At 40.9% G+C, this 17147-nt stretch overlaps 1 protein-coding gene across 2 annotated transcripts in view; it reads right to left on the reverse strand.

Annotated features, from left to right (window-relative positions):
* Positions 1–12950: 12950 nt before the first annotated feature.
* Positions 12951–17147, reverse strand: part of LOC147747116 (vitamin D3 hydroxylase-associated protein-like) — a 413994-nt gene continuing 409797 nt past the window's right edge. For both annotated transcript variants that reach the window (XM_086952365.1, XM_086952366.1), the window contains one exon: positions 12951–14351. In XM_086952365.1, the coding sequence (XP_086808491.1) occupies positions 14226–14351 (126 nt within the window). In that variant the 3' untranslated portion in view covers positions 12951–14225. The remainder of the gene's footprint in view (positions 14352–17147) is intronic.

Below are 17147 nucleotides of genomic sequence, written 5' to 3' on the forward strand. Positions count from 1 at the left end.
TTGTTGTGGTTAGTTCTGTCCATCAGCATTATACCACATCCTTTGTCCTTTCAAAAAGTTACATTTTTTATAAAGCGGTCTTTAAAAAAGCAAATCTCTTTCATTTAGTACTGTGTTTTCAAAAGTCAGAATGTCTTTCGTGACCATGTGGTTATTTGTATAGAATATTGATTTTTCATGCAAACACTAGTGTCAAATACAGGATCAAATTAATTAACTGAGAAGTAGTGTTTCTACCTGGGGGAGCCAAAGAAGTGGTACATTTAATTTTGGGTGTCAAACAAATCATTTCTAGGATTTGAGACAAATGACAATCCCTAACTTAACACAGATGACTCAATTTCAGTTAAATGAGGAGAAGAGAAATTAAAAATTGGTATAGATAAATCTTCGGGCACCCTTCTGTCTCTGACGAGGGCCTCTACCCCTGTATTTCAGGCGTCAAAAAACTTCATTTTTTTTATTGAGCAGAGGTTTCAGAGAAAACATTCCATATTGATACTATACAAGAATCCATATTTAACATATCTTATTTTACAGCTTATAAAACAAAGTACAAACAGTTTCCAATCATTCTTCAAGATATTTCCAATTCAGAAAAAATGTTTTGGTTGCCCCCGTTCGTTTAGCATAAGCTTCTTTGATTTTTTTAGTACGTATCATTTTATTTAACCATTTCTCAAACACAGGTGCTTCCGGTGATCTCCAATTTTGTAAATCTAAAGAGCGAGCAACCAGAATAGAAATAGCAAGAAAAGACCCCTCAGTTTTAGATAGTAAAACCTCCCAACTGGTAATCCCAAATGGGACTGCTTCTGCTATTGGATCAAATGGTTTTTGAATCGCCTGACTGATATATCCAAATATTTTCTCCAAGAATACTCGTAAATTAGGACATAAGAAAAATATATACCTCCAGCCCCCTTCAAATGGGGTACAACAACGAAAACACCTATTTTCAACCTCCGGATACATTTAATTTAGGGCCGCTGCCGTATAATAGGCCATCCAGTGTGAATGAAAAGCCATTCTTTTATAACTGGCAGCTCTAAGAGTCTTATTTGCTGAGGTAGCTATTTTAAGCCATTCTTGGAGGGAAAAAACATATTGAGCCTCAGAAGCAACTTTTTTCAAATACTTTAGCACCAGAGGAGATTCGTCTTGTGTTCGCATTAAACGATACCAATTACCAACCCCACTCATATTGGAGGTAAACAAAGCGATAACAGCCTTTGAGAGGGAGTTGTTAAATAACAACTTATATGTCTTAAAAAAAGTGAACTATTTGAATAAATTCAAAGAATGTGGGCTTATTACTCCAATTAAATCTGGCCTGAACCTCTTCCCACGTAATCATCCTCCCCTGAATAATAAACTGGTTAACTACCCCTAAACCGGCATCATGCCAAGTTTTCAACTGAGCCAAATAAAATAGGAGGCCCAGCTCTCTACATTCATTAAGTTTTAAGGAGTAAAACCTGGCAAATCCATTCTGTTTAAAAGCAGAGCAAAGTCGGTTTGAAAAATCCAAAAGTGTTTTATACCTTGTTTTATTTGGAAGTTTGGCAGTTTTTTAGAAATGTGAGGATTTGAGTTCCTGTTTCTTGGATCATCTTGTTTCTAAAAAAATTGTCTGTCCGTTTAGTTTTTGATAATAAGCATGCTGTGCAGTCCAGAAATGAAGATTCATAGTATAAATGAATATTCAGCAGTGCTAAGCCACCCAATTGAGTATCTAATTGTAACAACGGGAATTTAACTCTGGCGGCCTTTTTGTTCCAAATAAAAGATCTCATCATCGAATCTATTCCTTTAAAATAAATAAAATTAATTTTAGTTGGGATATTAAAAAAAAGAAATATCAGTAAAGGTAGTATAGACATCTTAATGAGCGCCACTCGACCTATCAGAGTTTTCGGAAGGCTAGCAAATTTTTTAAGTAATTTGTGAATTTTAATACTGGTGGCCTCATAATTCAGTTTCGCCAACTGTCCATATTAAGCTGTGACAAAAATCCCCAGGTATTGTATGGGATCAGTTCTTAAACCCTGCTGTTTCAAACTCTCCGGCAAAAAGTCAAGACCTGTATTTGAAGTTATAATCTCGCTTTTGTTAGGATTGATTTTATAACCCCCTATTGATTCGTATTTTTTAAATTCCGCCAAAATAAGTTCTATATTTAATTTATCGGGAGACAGGTACAAAATGGCATCATAAGCAAAGAGTTTTAATTTAGCCATGCCACTAATCGGAGCTTTAATACCCAGATGAGCACGCATTTTAATTGTTAATGGTTCTATAAAGAAAGTGAACAAAAGGGGTGAGAGGGGGCAGACTTTCTAGGTCCCCCGATTAATATCGACTGGCCCTATTTGATCACCAATAATTACTAGCTGAGCCTGTGCCCCTGGGTTAATATTTTGCAGCAATGAAATTACTTGACCCGGAATCGCAAACCTTTGGAGCCCGAAAAATAAAGCATCCCAATTAACTAAATCAAAGGCTTTTTCAGCATCCACCATCATTATGCAGGCTTGTGTCCTATTAACCTTAAAATAATCAAGAGCTTGTATCAAGTAGCCTGTATTTGAAGACATAATGCTTCCGGTTACAAAGCCTGTATGATCGTTATGGATTACTTCCTTTGCCAAAGGAGTCAAGCGCTGGGCCCAAATCTTCATCATAATTTTATAGTCAGCGTTCAAGAAGCTAATCGGTCTAAATGAATTCACGTTATTTGGTGGTTTACCCTTTTTTGTAAAACTGACTATGATCGCCCTCTTGAACTCCAAGGACACCAAGCCACTAGCCTTGATATTATTAAAGAGTTTCTTGAGGAATGGGGTCAGCTCTTTAATGAAAGTTTTATGAAATTCGATGGGAATGCCATCTTCCCCATAAGCTTTAGCCCCAGCCAATGATTTTATCAATGCCTAAATCTCGGGTCCGGTAATTTCATTTAGTTGCTGGGTAATTGCATTCTGCGATATTATAGGTCTTTGTACTTCGGTAAAATATTCATAAATCGCTTCCAAACTAGTAGAGTATTTTGTAGTATATAATTGTTGGTAGTGCTGAACAAAAAACCGGGCAATATCACCTCTCTGTTACCAAAAGATTTGTTTAAGAATCAACTATTTCCAGAATACAAGCGGATTCCTGTCGAGCCTTTGTTGACCAAGCCAACATTTTCCTCACCCTTTGGCTCTCTTCGTAAACCTTTTGTAAGTACGTCTGGGAACTATTAATCTCTTCAAGAATGAAATAATCTCTCAATGTCTTTTTTTCCTCTTCCCACTGCACCCTTGATGAGGACATTAACCATTTGGAAGGGCATTCGAGAGCTCGCTGCAATTCTGCAATTTTTTCTGATCGCGCCCTAGCTTTTCCTGCTGATGCAGCTATCATCTGCCCTCTGACTGCAGCTTTAAAGCCACCCCAACAGAAAAAATATCTGTTGTTCCTTCATTAATGTTAAAGTATTCTTGAATCCACCCCCTAAACTGTTCAAGCCAGATAAAACCTTGAAGAAGAAGACTGTCCATCTGCCACCTGGACCTACTCCTCTTCTGCACCCCAATTTCTACATTGGCCTGAACACAAGAGTGATCAGAGAAGGCATTTGCACCAATTACTGCAGCCCTGAGGACCAAGGAACGTCTAATATTGGCGTGAACGTTTAACAAACGTCATGAGTCAATTAGATGGAGGTCTTGAATCGCGGCGTCTAGAACTCTTTTTGTTTTGGGATTCAGTTGTTTCTTTTTCTTTTTCATATTGGAGGTATCTGTTTTGAGATCCTGCATAAAATTAAAATCTCCCCCTAACCCGTTTTGACCAGGGACCTTTATCAAAAGTTTATGAATAGTCAGTAATGTGAATGCTTCATCAGCTATAGGCCCGTAGTAGTTGCTAAAATTTAAACCTGGTTATTAATTTTAACCTGGACCCAGATCCACCTCCCTTGGGGATCCCGTTGTGCTTGTAAAAATTCCCAATCTAGTTCGCACAAAAAGTAGATTGCGACCCCTCTGACTGCCGTCCCGGCTGAAGCAAAAAAAGTTCTTGCATTGCACTTTGTGCCTTGTGTGAAGGATTATGTGCAATACAATTTTTGTTTGGATGGCAAGTCAATGATCAAGTCTATAGACCTCATTTATTTATTTCATAAATATACAATGTATTGTGATAATCATATGTTAGAGTCAATAGGCATGTAAGCATAGGTTGATAATACTCTGTATGAAAGCTTGCAGTAAGGTATTTTATTGCATGAAATCTAAACGATTACCATAATAGTCAAGGGTTTAGGTGTTGGTACCTGCTCTGACATTACCCTGAGTACAGTAGAGATGCACCTTCATTAACCTTCTTAGACACACTTAGGTGAGTTAGTATTTTAATTAACCTAATGCAATTTTGCATAGATATGTAATTTTATGAATTTGGGCCCGATTTACAGAACTAACTTAAGACAAAATCATAAACTTACTACCATTCTGATATTCACAGAAGGCACTTACTCATTTTGGTATTCACAGAAGGCACTTTCTCATTTCGGTATTCACAGAAGTTAGAACTCCTAACTGCCTTTTGTAAATACCGAACGTCTTAAAGTTAGGATTTTTCTCAGTTTAGGAGTAGTAAAGTTAGGACTCCTAACTTTAGAACTACTAAAATGAGAAAAATCCTAACTTTGAGACTTTCGGTATTCACAGAAGGTATTTAGGAGTCCTAAAGCTTACATTCAGCTGAACTGACTATGGTGAAAAGCCAATTATAAAAACTATTAGTCCAAATGTTTCATTAGGAAAATATATCATCTCCAGTGCCATAGGCCTGAACTGATGATTATCAAAAGATATAACAAAAGCGGAAGGCCTGGCTTATTTACTGTGAAGATCATTTGTTAAAGCTAGCAGGCCTATAACTGTGTAATGTTACACAATGTGTTCTGTTACATTAAATCTCACAGATTACCATAGTAGAAAAGGGTGTTAGTATTGTCTCCCCCGACAATCCTATGTGCAAAATGTTCAATGTGATAATTCTTGTGTTAGACACTCTTCACAGGGGTTGTATATTGTTTTCTCAATGCATGTACATATTTGTAATTACATAACTGTATGCATGAAGATTGCTGGTTTAAGCACACTTCATTATGCCTGTCTTGGCTTGGTTATGGTGTTAAGTCAATGGTAAAAGATTATAGCTCTCATTGGAAAAAGTAGACGATATGCCTTTAAGGATTGGTTGTTATTACACTGTGCAAAAGGCTGAAGGCACACATTTTTGTGTTGATTACTCACTTGTATAAACAGAGGGCATCCGGATAATCTTCATTAGGCCCTTTTGTGAGGGATTTCATATTGTACAAAAGTGTAACTTTGAACATATATATTAATTTATTAGAGTATAGCCGATGGTTGTTTGTAGGAAAGATAATACTAATAATAGTAGGCCTGCATCTCTTATAGTGCCAAGCCAATGCGTAGGTCTGTGTGCCTGGTTGCTTCATTGGAAAAGGGCATTTCATATGCCTTGGGTGTGATCTTTCTATTATGAAAAGGCTTGAAAATGGCATTAGACTTAGTTTGTTCATAATAATATGCATATATTGAAACAGTAGGCTCTTAAGATAGGGTTGTTATTTCACTGTGTTGAAGCCTGCAGGCATATATTTTGTTACTTGAAATGTCACAGATTACCTTTGTAGATGAGATTTTGGGATTGATCACACACTTTTACGAACCCTGGGGTAAGGAGATTTGTAATGTAATAATTCTTCTTAAAATACCCTCAGAAGGCCTCACAGTATATTCATTCATGTAATTTATCTCTATTTAGCATTTTTGCACTTGTGTAAAAGGAAGGACTTAATTTTGTACTCCTATAGGACTTGCACTTTAAATGTGATTTGCGAGGTCATAAGCAGTGCATTGTGGGGGTGTAAGTTATAGTTAGATCAGGTAACTATAACTGCTGTATTTCTCTGGTTTTGTACAAATGAAATATTCCCCCAACAATAACATCCCTGCAACCTTTGTTTTTTTGGGTGAATTGTTTAGGTTTTCAAAATCTAATTCCTAAGTAAATGGCCCTTATAACTTTTGGCTTTTTCAGTGAATTTCTAAGGTTTTTTAAAAGCTAATTCCCAACTATAATGTTCCTGTAACTGTTCGTTTTTACAGTGAATTTCTATGTTTTTTTCACTAGTAATCACGTTTTCAAAGTGGTGGAGAAAGGGGGCTGGGCCTCCGATCAACTCTGAAGAATCCCGCTGTGTAGGACTTACAGGAGATTCCAGGAGGGCTTCTTAGCAATCCTGATGATTGCTAAGTAAGTGTGAGACTTGCTGGAGGTAACACGAGGGGAAGTTGTCTCTGAAGGGCGTCCTTGAGGGCCAACTATCCTTCCTGTTACCTCCAGTAAGTTTTACATAGCAGGTTTGCTGAGAGGTTGTTAGAGGCCACACCCCCTTTCTACACCACTGTGTAGGGGGATGAAGTCCCTTGCCTCCAGAGGATCCTCGAGGGCCAATTACTCCTCCTGTTAGTCCCACATAGTGGGCTTACTGAGAATGGGTTCGGTGGCCAAGCCCCCTTTCTCCACCACTCTGCAAATGCACCTCCTAGAGCACTACTAGTTGTGTGATGAAGTCCCTTTGGCTGTTGAGGGTCCTTAGGGGCCAACTACCTTTCCTGCCACCTTCGGTAAGACCTACACAGCAGGATTGGTGAGTGGTTGTCTCAGGCCACGCCCCTTTTCTCTTCCTCTCTGCAAACGCGCCTCCTGATACACTTCTGTTTGGGGGATATAGTCTACTGTAGTCCTGAGGTTTTCAGAGTGGTAGAGAAAGGGGGCTTGGTCTTCAAGTCCTCTCAGCAATCCCGCTACCTGGGTCTTACTAGAGGTAACACAAGGTCTTGTTGGCCCCCCGAAGACCCTCAGCATTCTAGAAGATTTAATTCCCCAACCACCACTGCACCAGGAGGCGTGTTTGAAGAGAGGTGGTGAAGGGGGGGAATTGGCCTCCAGTGACTTGCCGGAATTTTATTAAAATTAAATATAGTTTTTTAAGGAATGGGGCTGCATAGCCCCCTTCCCTAGGCTGGTTTCAGCCCCGGGGACCCTATCCCCCGGGGCAAGACTTTAAGAAAAAAAATGGGGACGGGGCTGCGAGGCCTCCCTCCCAGGGCCCGGCCTTTTCCTTTTTGAATTTTCTTTTTCATAAAGGAAGTGGGCCGGCGTGGCCCCCTTTCTCTGGGCCAAATTCACCAGTGGCGACCCCATCCCCCGGGGCCAGCCCTTTATTTATTTTTTTATTTATTAAATGTAACCGGCCCATGCATCCCCCCTCCTAAGGCTGATTTAACATCTCACGGGCATGGCCATGTCATTGTGGACCACAGGGGGAGTCCCCAAGGCCACCACGGTCCCTGCTGGCGTTTCTTTTGGACAGAGGAAGCTGCAAACATGCAGCTCCCTCAGTCCAAAAGCAATTCTGCTTCACTTCATGGAAGCAAGAGCATGTTCAATGCGCCCACTGACATGCAGTGGGCTGCAGACCCGAGAGCAGAGGACGGCCCAGGACCAGGGTTCGATTCCCGGCGCGGCAGGTTTCTGGACCAGGGTCAGCGGACTCGATAATTCTCTCACCTCGGTGCCCACTCTGATCAGCGATCACACTCGGCAACTCTGGGCATTAGCTTCCCTCATCTTCACTAACGGCCCCACCAGACCGCCGGAGATGCCTGGTCTCACCCTGGAGATACCCATTAAGGGACCATCTCTCAGGGAAGCCAGGAAGAGTTGCGCAGCGGTCGAAGCGCCTTGGGACCCTCCGGGTAAGTAGTGCGCTATATAAATGCCTATACATTTACATTTATACATACAGTTGTGCTCCCACTAAGCAATAGCACACTACAAAGTCTGGTCGTGGGCACACCAGGACATTGCTGGAGCCGGCCCTGGGGGGTGGTGGTCCACAGGGCCTTCTACAGCTCAACGAGAGGGGCCATGCACCCACCTCCAACAAAAACTAAGAACCAGGGTCCCCGGTTATATAATTTACTATACATTTGCCCGTGGGAGGTGGCATTCCCCGTGACTGGAGCCCGGCTACGTAGTATTATTATTCTTTTTTAAATAGCCCCAGGGAGCTGCCGGTCCCAGGGGCTGACAGTGAATTACCCCCAAGGAGGTGACGGTTCCCGGGCCGCATAGGCGGGCTGGAGCCCCCACCATGCATTACTTTTTAACATAGCCCTCGGGGGTGGCAGTCCCTAGGGCTGTGTGGGGGAGGGCATGTGGCCACCCTGCATTTATGTGAATTAGCCCCAGGGAGGTAGTGGTCCCCGGGACTGCGGGGACCACTCTACCCGTTTATAATTTACTATACATTTGCCTGGGGGAGGTGGTGTTCCCCGAGGCTGAGTGGGGGGACTGGAGCCCTGCACTTATTTTTGTTTTAAAAATTGCCACAGGGAGGTGGTGGTGCAAAGGGCTGTGGGGGAATTAGCCTCTGGGAAGTGGTGGTCCCTGCAGCTGCGTGGGTCTGCTCGAGCCCCCACCACGCATTCGTTTTTAACATAGCCCTGAGGAGGTGGTGGTCACCAGGCCTCGGTGCCCATTCTGGTGCCCCCCACTCAGTTACGTTTAACATAGCCCCGGGGAGGTGGGGTCCCCTGGGCTGCAGGGGGCCTGATGGGCCCACCATTATTAGATGTAATTGCCCTGACCTGTCCCACCGGGGGCCTAATCAAACAAAGCGTGTCAACACACGCTTCGTTTTAAAACGATTTCGGCAGGATTCACAGATCCAATTCGACTCCCACTGAAAATATTTCTTAAAATGCTTTTTGGGCCCTTGGCGGTCCCTCTGTGACCCCCCTCAAGAGGTCTGAGGTTCAGATTGCGTCTACTCTGCCCCTTTATTTTTTTACCTTTTTACTTGTGATTCTGGTCTACAGAGTCACAAGATGGGTGCCAACACTTCCTGATTTGAAGTATTGGCAGCCAATCAGATCTACCGCACGAGATCGGGAAGGTTTGCGGATCCACCTCAGCCTGAGTTATGAATATGAGAAATCTTTAAATTTCTCAGCAACTACTGAACGGATTTACACCATTTAACAAAAAGAGTGCTTTCTGGACCAAGAGCTACCTTTCTGCCATATTTGGTGTAATTCCGTTCAGCAGTTAGGGCTGTAGCGGTGTCTAAAAATTCCCATGGAAATTAACATTAAGAAAAACTGATTTGGGACCGCCCCCTTTTTCTCTAATACCTTGCAGAGAAAAGTCTCCACTTCTGAAAAGTTACACCCTCAGGCCACACATCTGCTCCTGTAAGTTTATTTGCTTTCTATGTGCCCACATGGGAGGACATGACAAGTTTCGACTCGGAAGGTCTTGATCACGACACCTCTCCCACCAGTGAAAACACATCCAACTACTCAGGAATTGATCAATGCCATGGTACATTCCCAAAAAATGATTTGCATACAACCTCGATCTACTTAAGAAATATTGTAGAAAAAGAAATTGACTTTCAAATCTCTCTTGCACATTGGTTGGTAAATGTAGAGCATAATATTTTACAGAATGACTTTGGCCAAGTTGACAAACTCATTATTATAATTCGAAGGCTGGTAGAAAGACTGTCCATCTGGCTTTTAACTGTTCATGTGTTATTGTAAAGTCATCAGATTCATACATTTAGAGTGACAGTTCTATAATATACCATATAATACATTAAATCATGGCCCTAGTAGCCTCATAATCAAATGGCTTGCCATTTGCCTTTTCCATAATCATGGCTCTAGTGGCCATAGGTCATCAGTTTTTTCATGTGAACTTTGTCATAATGTTGTGTTATATATAGGGCTACCGTTTTGCTTCCTCCAAATGCATGTTTCCATTAATTTTACTCTTTGAAATGAGGCAGAGGCAACCCTTAGGGCCTGATTTAGATGTTGGTGGATTGACTACCCGCCCGCCGCCGCGGATGTCTCTGAAACACCATCGAGCGGATGGCAGTCTGCACGCACTATCTAGATGTAGAGATGATAGACAGAAGACCACTGTGGCAGTGGTCTTCTGTGCTGGTGAACCTCCTGCTGTTGTCATCCTGACAGCGGTGTCCTGCCAAACAGATCTGGATGTTCCCATTGGGCTGGTGGTGTCCTGTCGGTGGAGCCCTGAAGGGGGGTGACCCTGGAGGTGGGGAGATAGGTAAGTGAAATATATTTACGTAAATCACATAGATGTTGTGTAGGTGTACATATGTGTCTGTGGGATATGTGTAGTGTGCAATATTTGTACATTCTGCACTGCTCCTCACGAACATACACTTGCCATGCAATGTATACCCGCACACATCACCAACACTTACCTTCCAGAGCATCAAAACAGGGTGCCGGCCCATCGCTGTCAAGGTGCAGCAAAAGAGGGGGGGGACCTGGACAAAGGAGAACAGGAGGAAACAGCAGCCTGACCCCCAAGAAAAGGTGAACATTCACCACTGACTCGAAGTAGGGGGGATTCTCCTTGGAATTCCCTCTGAAACAAGCCAGGACCAAAAATCGACAGTTGTAATCGTAGCTGAAGTCCGACCATAGCCTCCTACAGCCCATTCCACTGAAGAGGTGGGGAGCAGTGCAGAATGCAAAGTGTTATGAATTTGTAGCTAAAACTCCTCATTTATGAAAAAGAAATATATTTAAAGTCGCTATAATACTTGAAAGGGCTCATTTAAAATAAAGAAAATCAAATCTTTATTTGGCATTTGTCACACAGAAAAGCAAATTATTTTACTGAAAAATTAGTTAAGCAAATATTACATTGCATTTGCACATCTTGCTTACTTTTTTACATCATACGTCAAGTAAGCATTTGTTAAACACGGAGCATGTGGTGCTTTTAGCTTCTACATCCACAACACTTTTGCTTTCGCTCAAAATAATGCACCTCATGCATTGCAATGGGAGCACTCCCTAAGATGCAGAATACATCTAACGGACAATAGCATGCTTGTGACAAAGAATTGATCCACTGATCCTAGATGTGAATGATGCTATGTTTAAGCAATGGATGAACAGGAGTAACGCAAGCAAGCCATGGCTGAGGGTGATTGACTGAAACAACACTGTAAGGATATTGTACAGAAAAGGTTTTTTGCTTTGTCAAACCTAAGAAGGCCAGAGACTCTCATTGACACTGTGTCTTGATGTGTATATTGTGATTTTCTTAAGGATGCAAACAACACTGTAGTTGAGGCCCATAAACCCAAAACCTCATACATTTAGGGACTGAATTATTTGACACATTTCTGCAACCCGAAATTAGGGGTGGACATATCTCGTGTTATTCTGTGTAGCGTAATCACGAGAAGTTCCCAAACATTTGATGAGAATACGTGGAATTAGGTGAAAAAAGTTATTCTGCATTTAGCACTATATTCTGAGTGCAAAATGCCCCTAGCTCATAAAATAAAGCAAGGATGCATTTTGCACTAAGAAATAGTGGTAAATGCAAGAGAACATGACTAGGGAGTGAAATGTGCACAGCAGTTAGTGCTATTTTCTCACGATGAAATGCACTCTTACATCCAAAATGGAAGTGAAGAAGTATTTTGCAGTAAGAAATACTGCTAAATGCAACAGAACAAAAATATTGAGTGCTCACATTCGCTCAATGTGCTCTCATGGTAGGGTGTTCCCCCTCAATGTTACCTCCAATTGCACAAGCGGGCATAATTGTGGTATTGTGTAAATATTATCATACCTAATTTATCTACAAGTGCTCCACTATTTAAATATTGAGGAAAAGATCAAATGGGAAAAAAAACTAATTGTGTAAGAAAAATACACAGATAAATTAGTTTCAAGTACAGCAAAACTTGAAAGTCTAAGTTTAAAGAATACAACTTTAATTCTCACTATATTAGCTTCCTTATACACGTATACCCTTTTTATGCAATCATGTACCTATATATTTATCACTTTACTCCTACTGTTGAAGAAAAAAACTTTCACTCTCTCCAGTGCACTACTTTATCTAAGCCCTTACCTCTCTCAATATATCCTCTACCTCCACTCTGACTGATCACGAACCTCATTCTACTACAGTGATCTCCGAAACACCCCTTTCTAAATTCTTCCCTCATGTATCCCTCCTTTGAATTATCCCAACCCTCATTTTACTACCATGATCTGCCTAATCAATTTCTATAGAATGTTCCCTCATACCATTTCTCATTATTACTGAGCCCAAACCTCATCTTACTACTAGGATCTCCCAAATAACACTTTCTAGGGGTCTCCAACCATAACCTCGTGAGCTACTGTAGCTCTCCAGCTACCTCTGAGTATCTCAATTGTATGCAGCTTATTAAATTAGAAAACATTTGCTTGGTTGAATTAACATAAATATAACAAAATAGAAATTATACAACACTAATAATATGAGTAGTTTTCAATGCGTTTCATTGAACATAAGAAGCTCTCACTACAGAAAAGGTTGGAGACTCCTGTTTCTAGACTGTTCCCTCTTCAATACCAGCATTATCCTATTCAAGCTGACTAATAGAGTCACCGCCGCTCAAATTGACTCATATTTCTTTATACTAATCCACTATTAATCCTTTTTGGTTGCGGACTAGCGTGCTACTCGCCCCAAGAGCATGTTCACACCTTGTCAGAGATAGTAATTGGCGTATAAATGCAATTACAATTATCGGTAATTCTATGTCAAAGAGTAATGCGGAATTACCAGAATTGCTCTGATTACTCCGGCATATTTGAAATTCTGACCAGGCTCACCTGAAATCAAAGGTTGATAAAATTACTAACATTAAATTGACTTTTAGGAATACATATTGAAGATGTGTTAATCGACATTTCAGATTGCAAGTTGTTCTATATAAATGGCAATGAAATGACAGATGATATCAGGATTCAAAACGTGTTTATTGATATCAAGATAGTAATACATGTAAACAATCATTATAAAGATTTTAACAATACTATTTTAAATGTATATGTAAATCATCTGATTTGTACTATTAAGCAACGTTTGACGGTTTATTCTTTTAACCCTTTGAGGAAACAGCTTTGCACTGGTGATACCATTGGTTATATCACGTAAATTGATTTAAGGTGTTGGAATTTGAATTTATCAGCAGTAAAAGCCTACGGCAGGTATGTTATATTTTGCATAAAATATCTTTTATAAATTAGAACTGGCAAAAACGAACATTACATTATGTGGTGCAATAAGGTGGTAAATTCAAGCTTTGCATATTAAACTGTTCACTGTTTCACTCGTCCAACCCTTCCTCATACTCAGTTCTGTTTACAGGATACCAACAATATCACTAGTATTTTCAAATACTGCAGACACAAAACTGTTAACGTGGTACTGTCTGTTGCATCTGTGTACTGGATGAACAGTGGACAGTGATATAGGATCACCATCATAGGCAAAGATATGCAAGCATCATAAATCCAGTCCTTGGCGGAAGAGCACCATCTTCGTCTGACACACAGAGAGGTGCACATAGGTGCTGTACTCAAAATTATGTATTTGTGTTTAACTGGCAACAAAACTAATTATTTTTACGATGACTTTGAATAGTGAGAAATCTCCACCTAGAAAGCAATGTTACTCCTGAAAGTTTGTCCTAGAGCAACGTGCCTCTGCATCAGGGGCCTGTACTCACAGTGCGCCTTGCTCACACATCCTATGACTGGAATCAAATAAACAGGTTTAAGACCTCTGCACAGAAGTGACTGAATGTCTATTTTGCCCTTGAGAAAATTTAATAAAATGATATGAATATTCACAAAATGTGCAGTGTGTGTGCATAAAATGAATTGCATGCATGCACGCACCCACTGTCTGTGCATGAGGACAGGTCTGTGGATATGGCCGACAGAGATGTGTACTGTGCTCTACAGAAGAATGTGCCAGGCTTCCAATAATACTAAAAACTTGTATTTAATACAGGAAACATTCACATTTCTCTGGGTGGACCCTCGAAGGCATACCAATGGAAATTAGCAATATGAAGGTCGCAGAATAAGATTGCATTTCGAGACAATTTAAATGGTTGTAAACTTAGCACAACCAAAGTACATGGTCACCTGCTGGGTGAAGGTTCTCTGACCACCGCCCCCTCATTTTTCCCCAATATTATCCCCCACAGACAGATGGTATCGTGATCTCTAGCGCCTCTTCTTTGCTGCGGTGAGCGTTTCCACCTCCTTCATGAAGCGCAGACAAAGCTCCTCCTGCCAGGGCAGAGCCACACACTGCACAGACAGGGGTAGTCCCACACCGCCCTCTACAGCCTGCAAGAGAAAGAACAGGCAGCATCACCTACACAATAGGAAATACAATGCAAACAAGAAAACTAGCATAAAACCTGAAAGAAACTTGGTAAATATATCAAGTAGTATCATAGATATCAGCAACAGCAAAGAGTAGGTGAGATGACAGACTATATGTATAACTGAAAAAACATGAAAAAACGCATACACCATGAATCAACAAATGTTAATTAGTAACTTAGCCTTCACAAACAATCTCGATAAAACAATAATACACATATATAACATAATGATTAAAACACATATAAACTATGACTACATTTTAAACAATTATGAAAAGCAGTTTGATTTTTAGACACTCACTTTGATTACTTTTTTTCTTTTAGTACCCTTAGATTTTTTTTCTATGTGCAGTGATTGCCTTTATGACACAGATGACTCTTATTTTTGTTTCTATTCAGGCAACTCTAGTGTTTTCGTTTTGCTAGTTAAATTTTTTATCTGGACATTACTGCATTACCGAAAAAATAAGCTGTACTGCCGAATTTTTACTCGTTACTCTATACTGAAGATGGACAACAATCCTGAAACATACATCTAGAGATCCACAGCACTGGCTGCACCAACAGTTGTGAATACTGAAGACTTTTGCCAACACAGCATCATCCTATTAAAGAAAGGGATCTAGACCCACCAGTGGATGAGCCAGGGACTGATATGGGGTTGACAGTCTGAATTTATATATTTTCCTTGAAATATGAGCCAGGTCCCCGTGATCTGTCATCAGCAATTGAGGTGTTGGTACAGGGTTACACTAGCCTATATGGCAGTCTGGCCATGCCAGAAGAGCTGTTCTGGTAGGTCAGTGTATAGGCCAGTTTTGTGGCTATTTGGAAGCCTGTTATATGCCCTGAAATGTCGGTGTTTACTGTAGATTTCCCTGATATTATCACAAAAGTGGTCGACAGCAAGCAGAAATGCATGCTGTTTTCCATACCTTGCAAAGTTCGTATTCAAAATGTGTTTACAAGTTTAAAATCCCTCTGAGTTACAAATGTGGACTACATTTTTGCCAATTGATGGGAAAATTCTTCCTGGTTGTTCTTCAAACCGTGAGCTCCTCTGGGTAGGATTCTAGGCATCAAGGGGCATATTTACAAGCCCCTATCGCCATCACGATGTCACTTTCAGTGAGTTGTGATGGCAATAGGGGCTTCGCCTTATTTAAGGCAGCAATGAGCCATTTAATATGGCTTAACGCTGCCTTGTAAATAAGGCCCCCTTTCTGTATTTAGTGTGAAAAGGAAGGGTAATGGGTGTTATGATGGGCGTTACATCGAAACACATATTGATTTTGATGCTGCCCCCCATTCACAATGGCAGCGTAAATAGAAGGCAGCACTAAAATTTAGACCAGGGAAATCCTGGTCTTAAACAGGCGAAATGAGGAAAAATGCTTTATTTCCCCTCGTTTTTGCTATTTGTGTGTGTGCTGCCTTGTACAGTACACATAGAAACAGCAAATTGCCTATGCTTGTTTATGTGCAGGAAGGTCCTCCTTCCTGCACATAAACAATCATTTAGAAAAAAATGCTGTTTTGCAACTTTTCTGTGTGCTGCATTAAGCAGCACACATAGAAGCTACAAAACTGCATTTAAAGATTGTTTATGTACAGGAAGCGGGATCTTCCTGCACATAAACAACCTTCCCCTCAACACAGGCACCCTTGCACTATAGTGCAAGTTTGGCTGCAGTGACGCTAGGCAGCTTAATTTAACGCCTGTGCAGGGGGAAATGCAGGGTTGAATCACATTCTAGTAAATATGGTACAGCCCTGTGTTTCTAAAGTGATGCAGCGTGTTGTTAGCCTTCTTGACTTAACAACACATTTCACCACTTTGTTGTAAATATGCCCCTCAGTATCTTTTCAGCCAGGGCGCCTGCAAGGTCTAGTCCACAGTGGCTCAATGGTTCTGATTTTCATGTCACTGAAGCAGACAAACCAGTGGTCAATCAATTGGCCATTGGGGAGCAATTACAGTCACTGGGTGCCAGCAGGACTCAAGATTCTTTGAGTCTTCTTTTTCTTTCAGCAGTTGGGAAGAATCTTCTTCTCGGAAGATTTTTGTTTCCCTGGGTCAAGAGTGTTCAGATGTGGTGGCGGAGTGATGTGATGTTATTTGTAAAGCGTGACATTACCCGAAAGGTGTATCCAGGTGAAGGGAATGAAGGACAGCTGCCTGGAGAGGGAGTTAGAGAAGCCAGGTTTTGGGTTTTTCACGAAACATGAGTTGATTAGATAGGCATTTAAGATCTAGAAGTACTTTGTTCCAGAGTGTCTCCAGGAGATAGGAAAAAGAACAGCCACCCTACCATGCTCTGCATATGTTAGGAACCTCTGGATGTTTTTAGGATGATGACCTAAGCTTATGGACCAGAAGGTAGGGATTTAAATATTTTTTAGGTAACTTGGTCCTGTTTTGTGAATTGCTGTAAGTGCCAGGCAAAGGCCTTAAAGGTTGATTGTTTCTTTATACAAAACCAATCACGAGTTTTGAGGTGCAAAGAGGTAGAAAAGGAAGATGGGAGTTAAAGAATGAAATGTGCAGCTGTGCTTTGGACTACCTGAAGACGTGTGTGAGATAATTTGATGGGCCAGGATATAATGCCTTGGTCTTGTTCAATCAAGATTCATGAAGGGTGTACAAAAGAGTGTCGCTTTGAATCTGGGAGCAGAAAAAGGAATTTCTTCAACATATTCACTAAACAGAAATACGTTCCAGGCGTTTGATTAATCTGATTCTTAAAAGACAACT

The sequence above is a fragment of the Lissotriton vulgaris genome, chromosome 1_1 (assembly GCF_964263255.1).
Source record: "Lissotriton vulgaris chromosome 1_1, aLisVul1.2, whole genome shotgun sequence".
Classification (NCBI taxonomy): Eukaryota; Metazoa; Chordata; class Amphibia; order Caudata; family Salamandridae; genus Lissotriton; species Lissotriton vulgaris.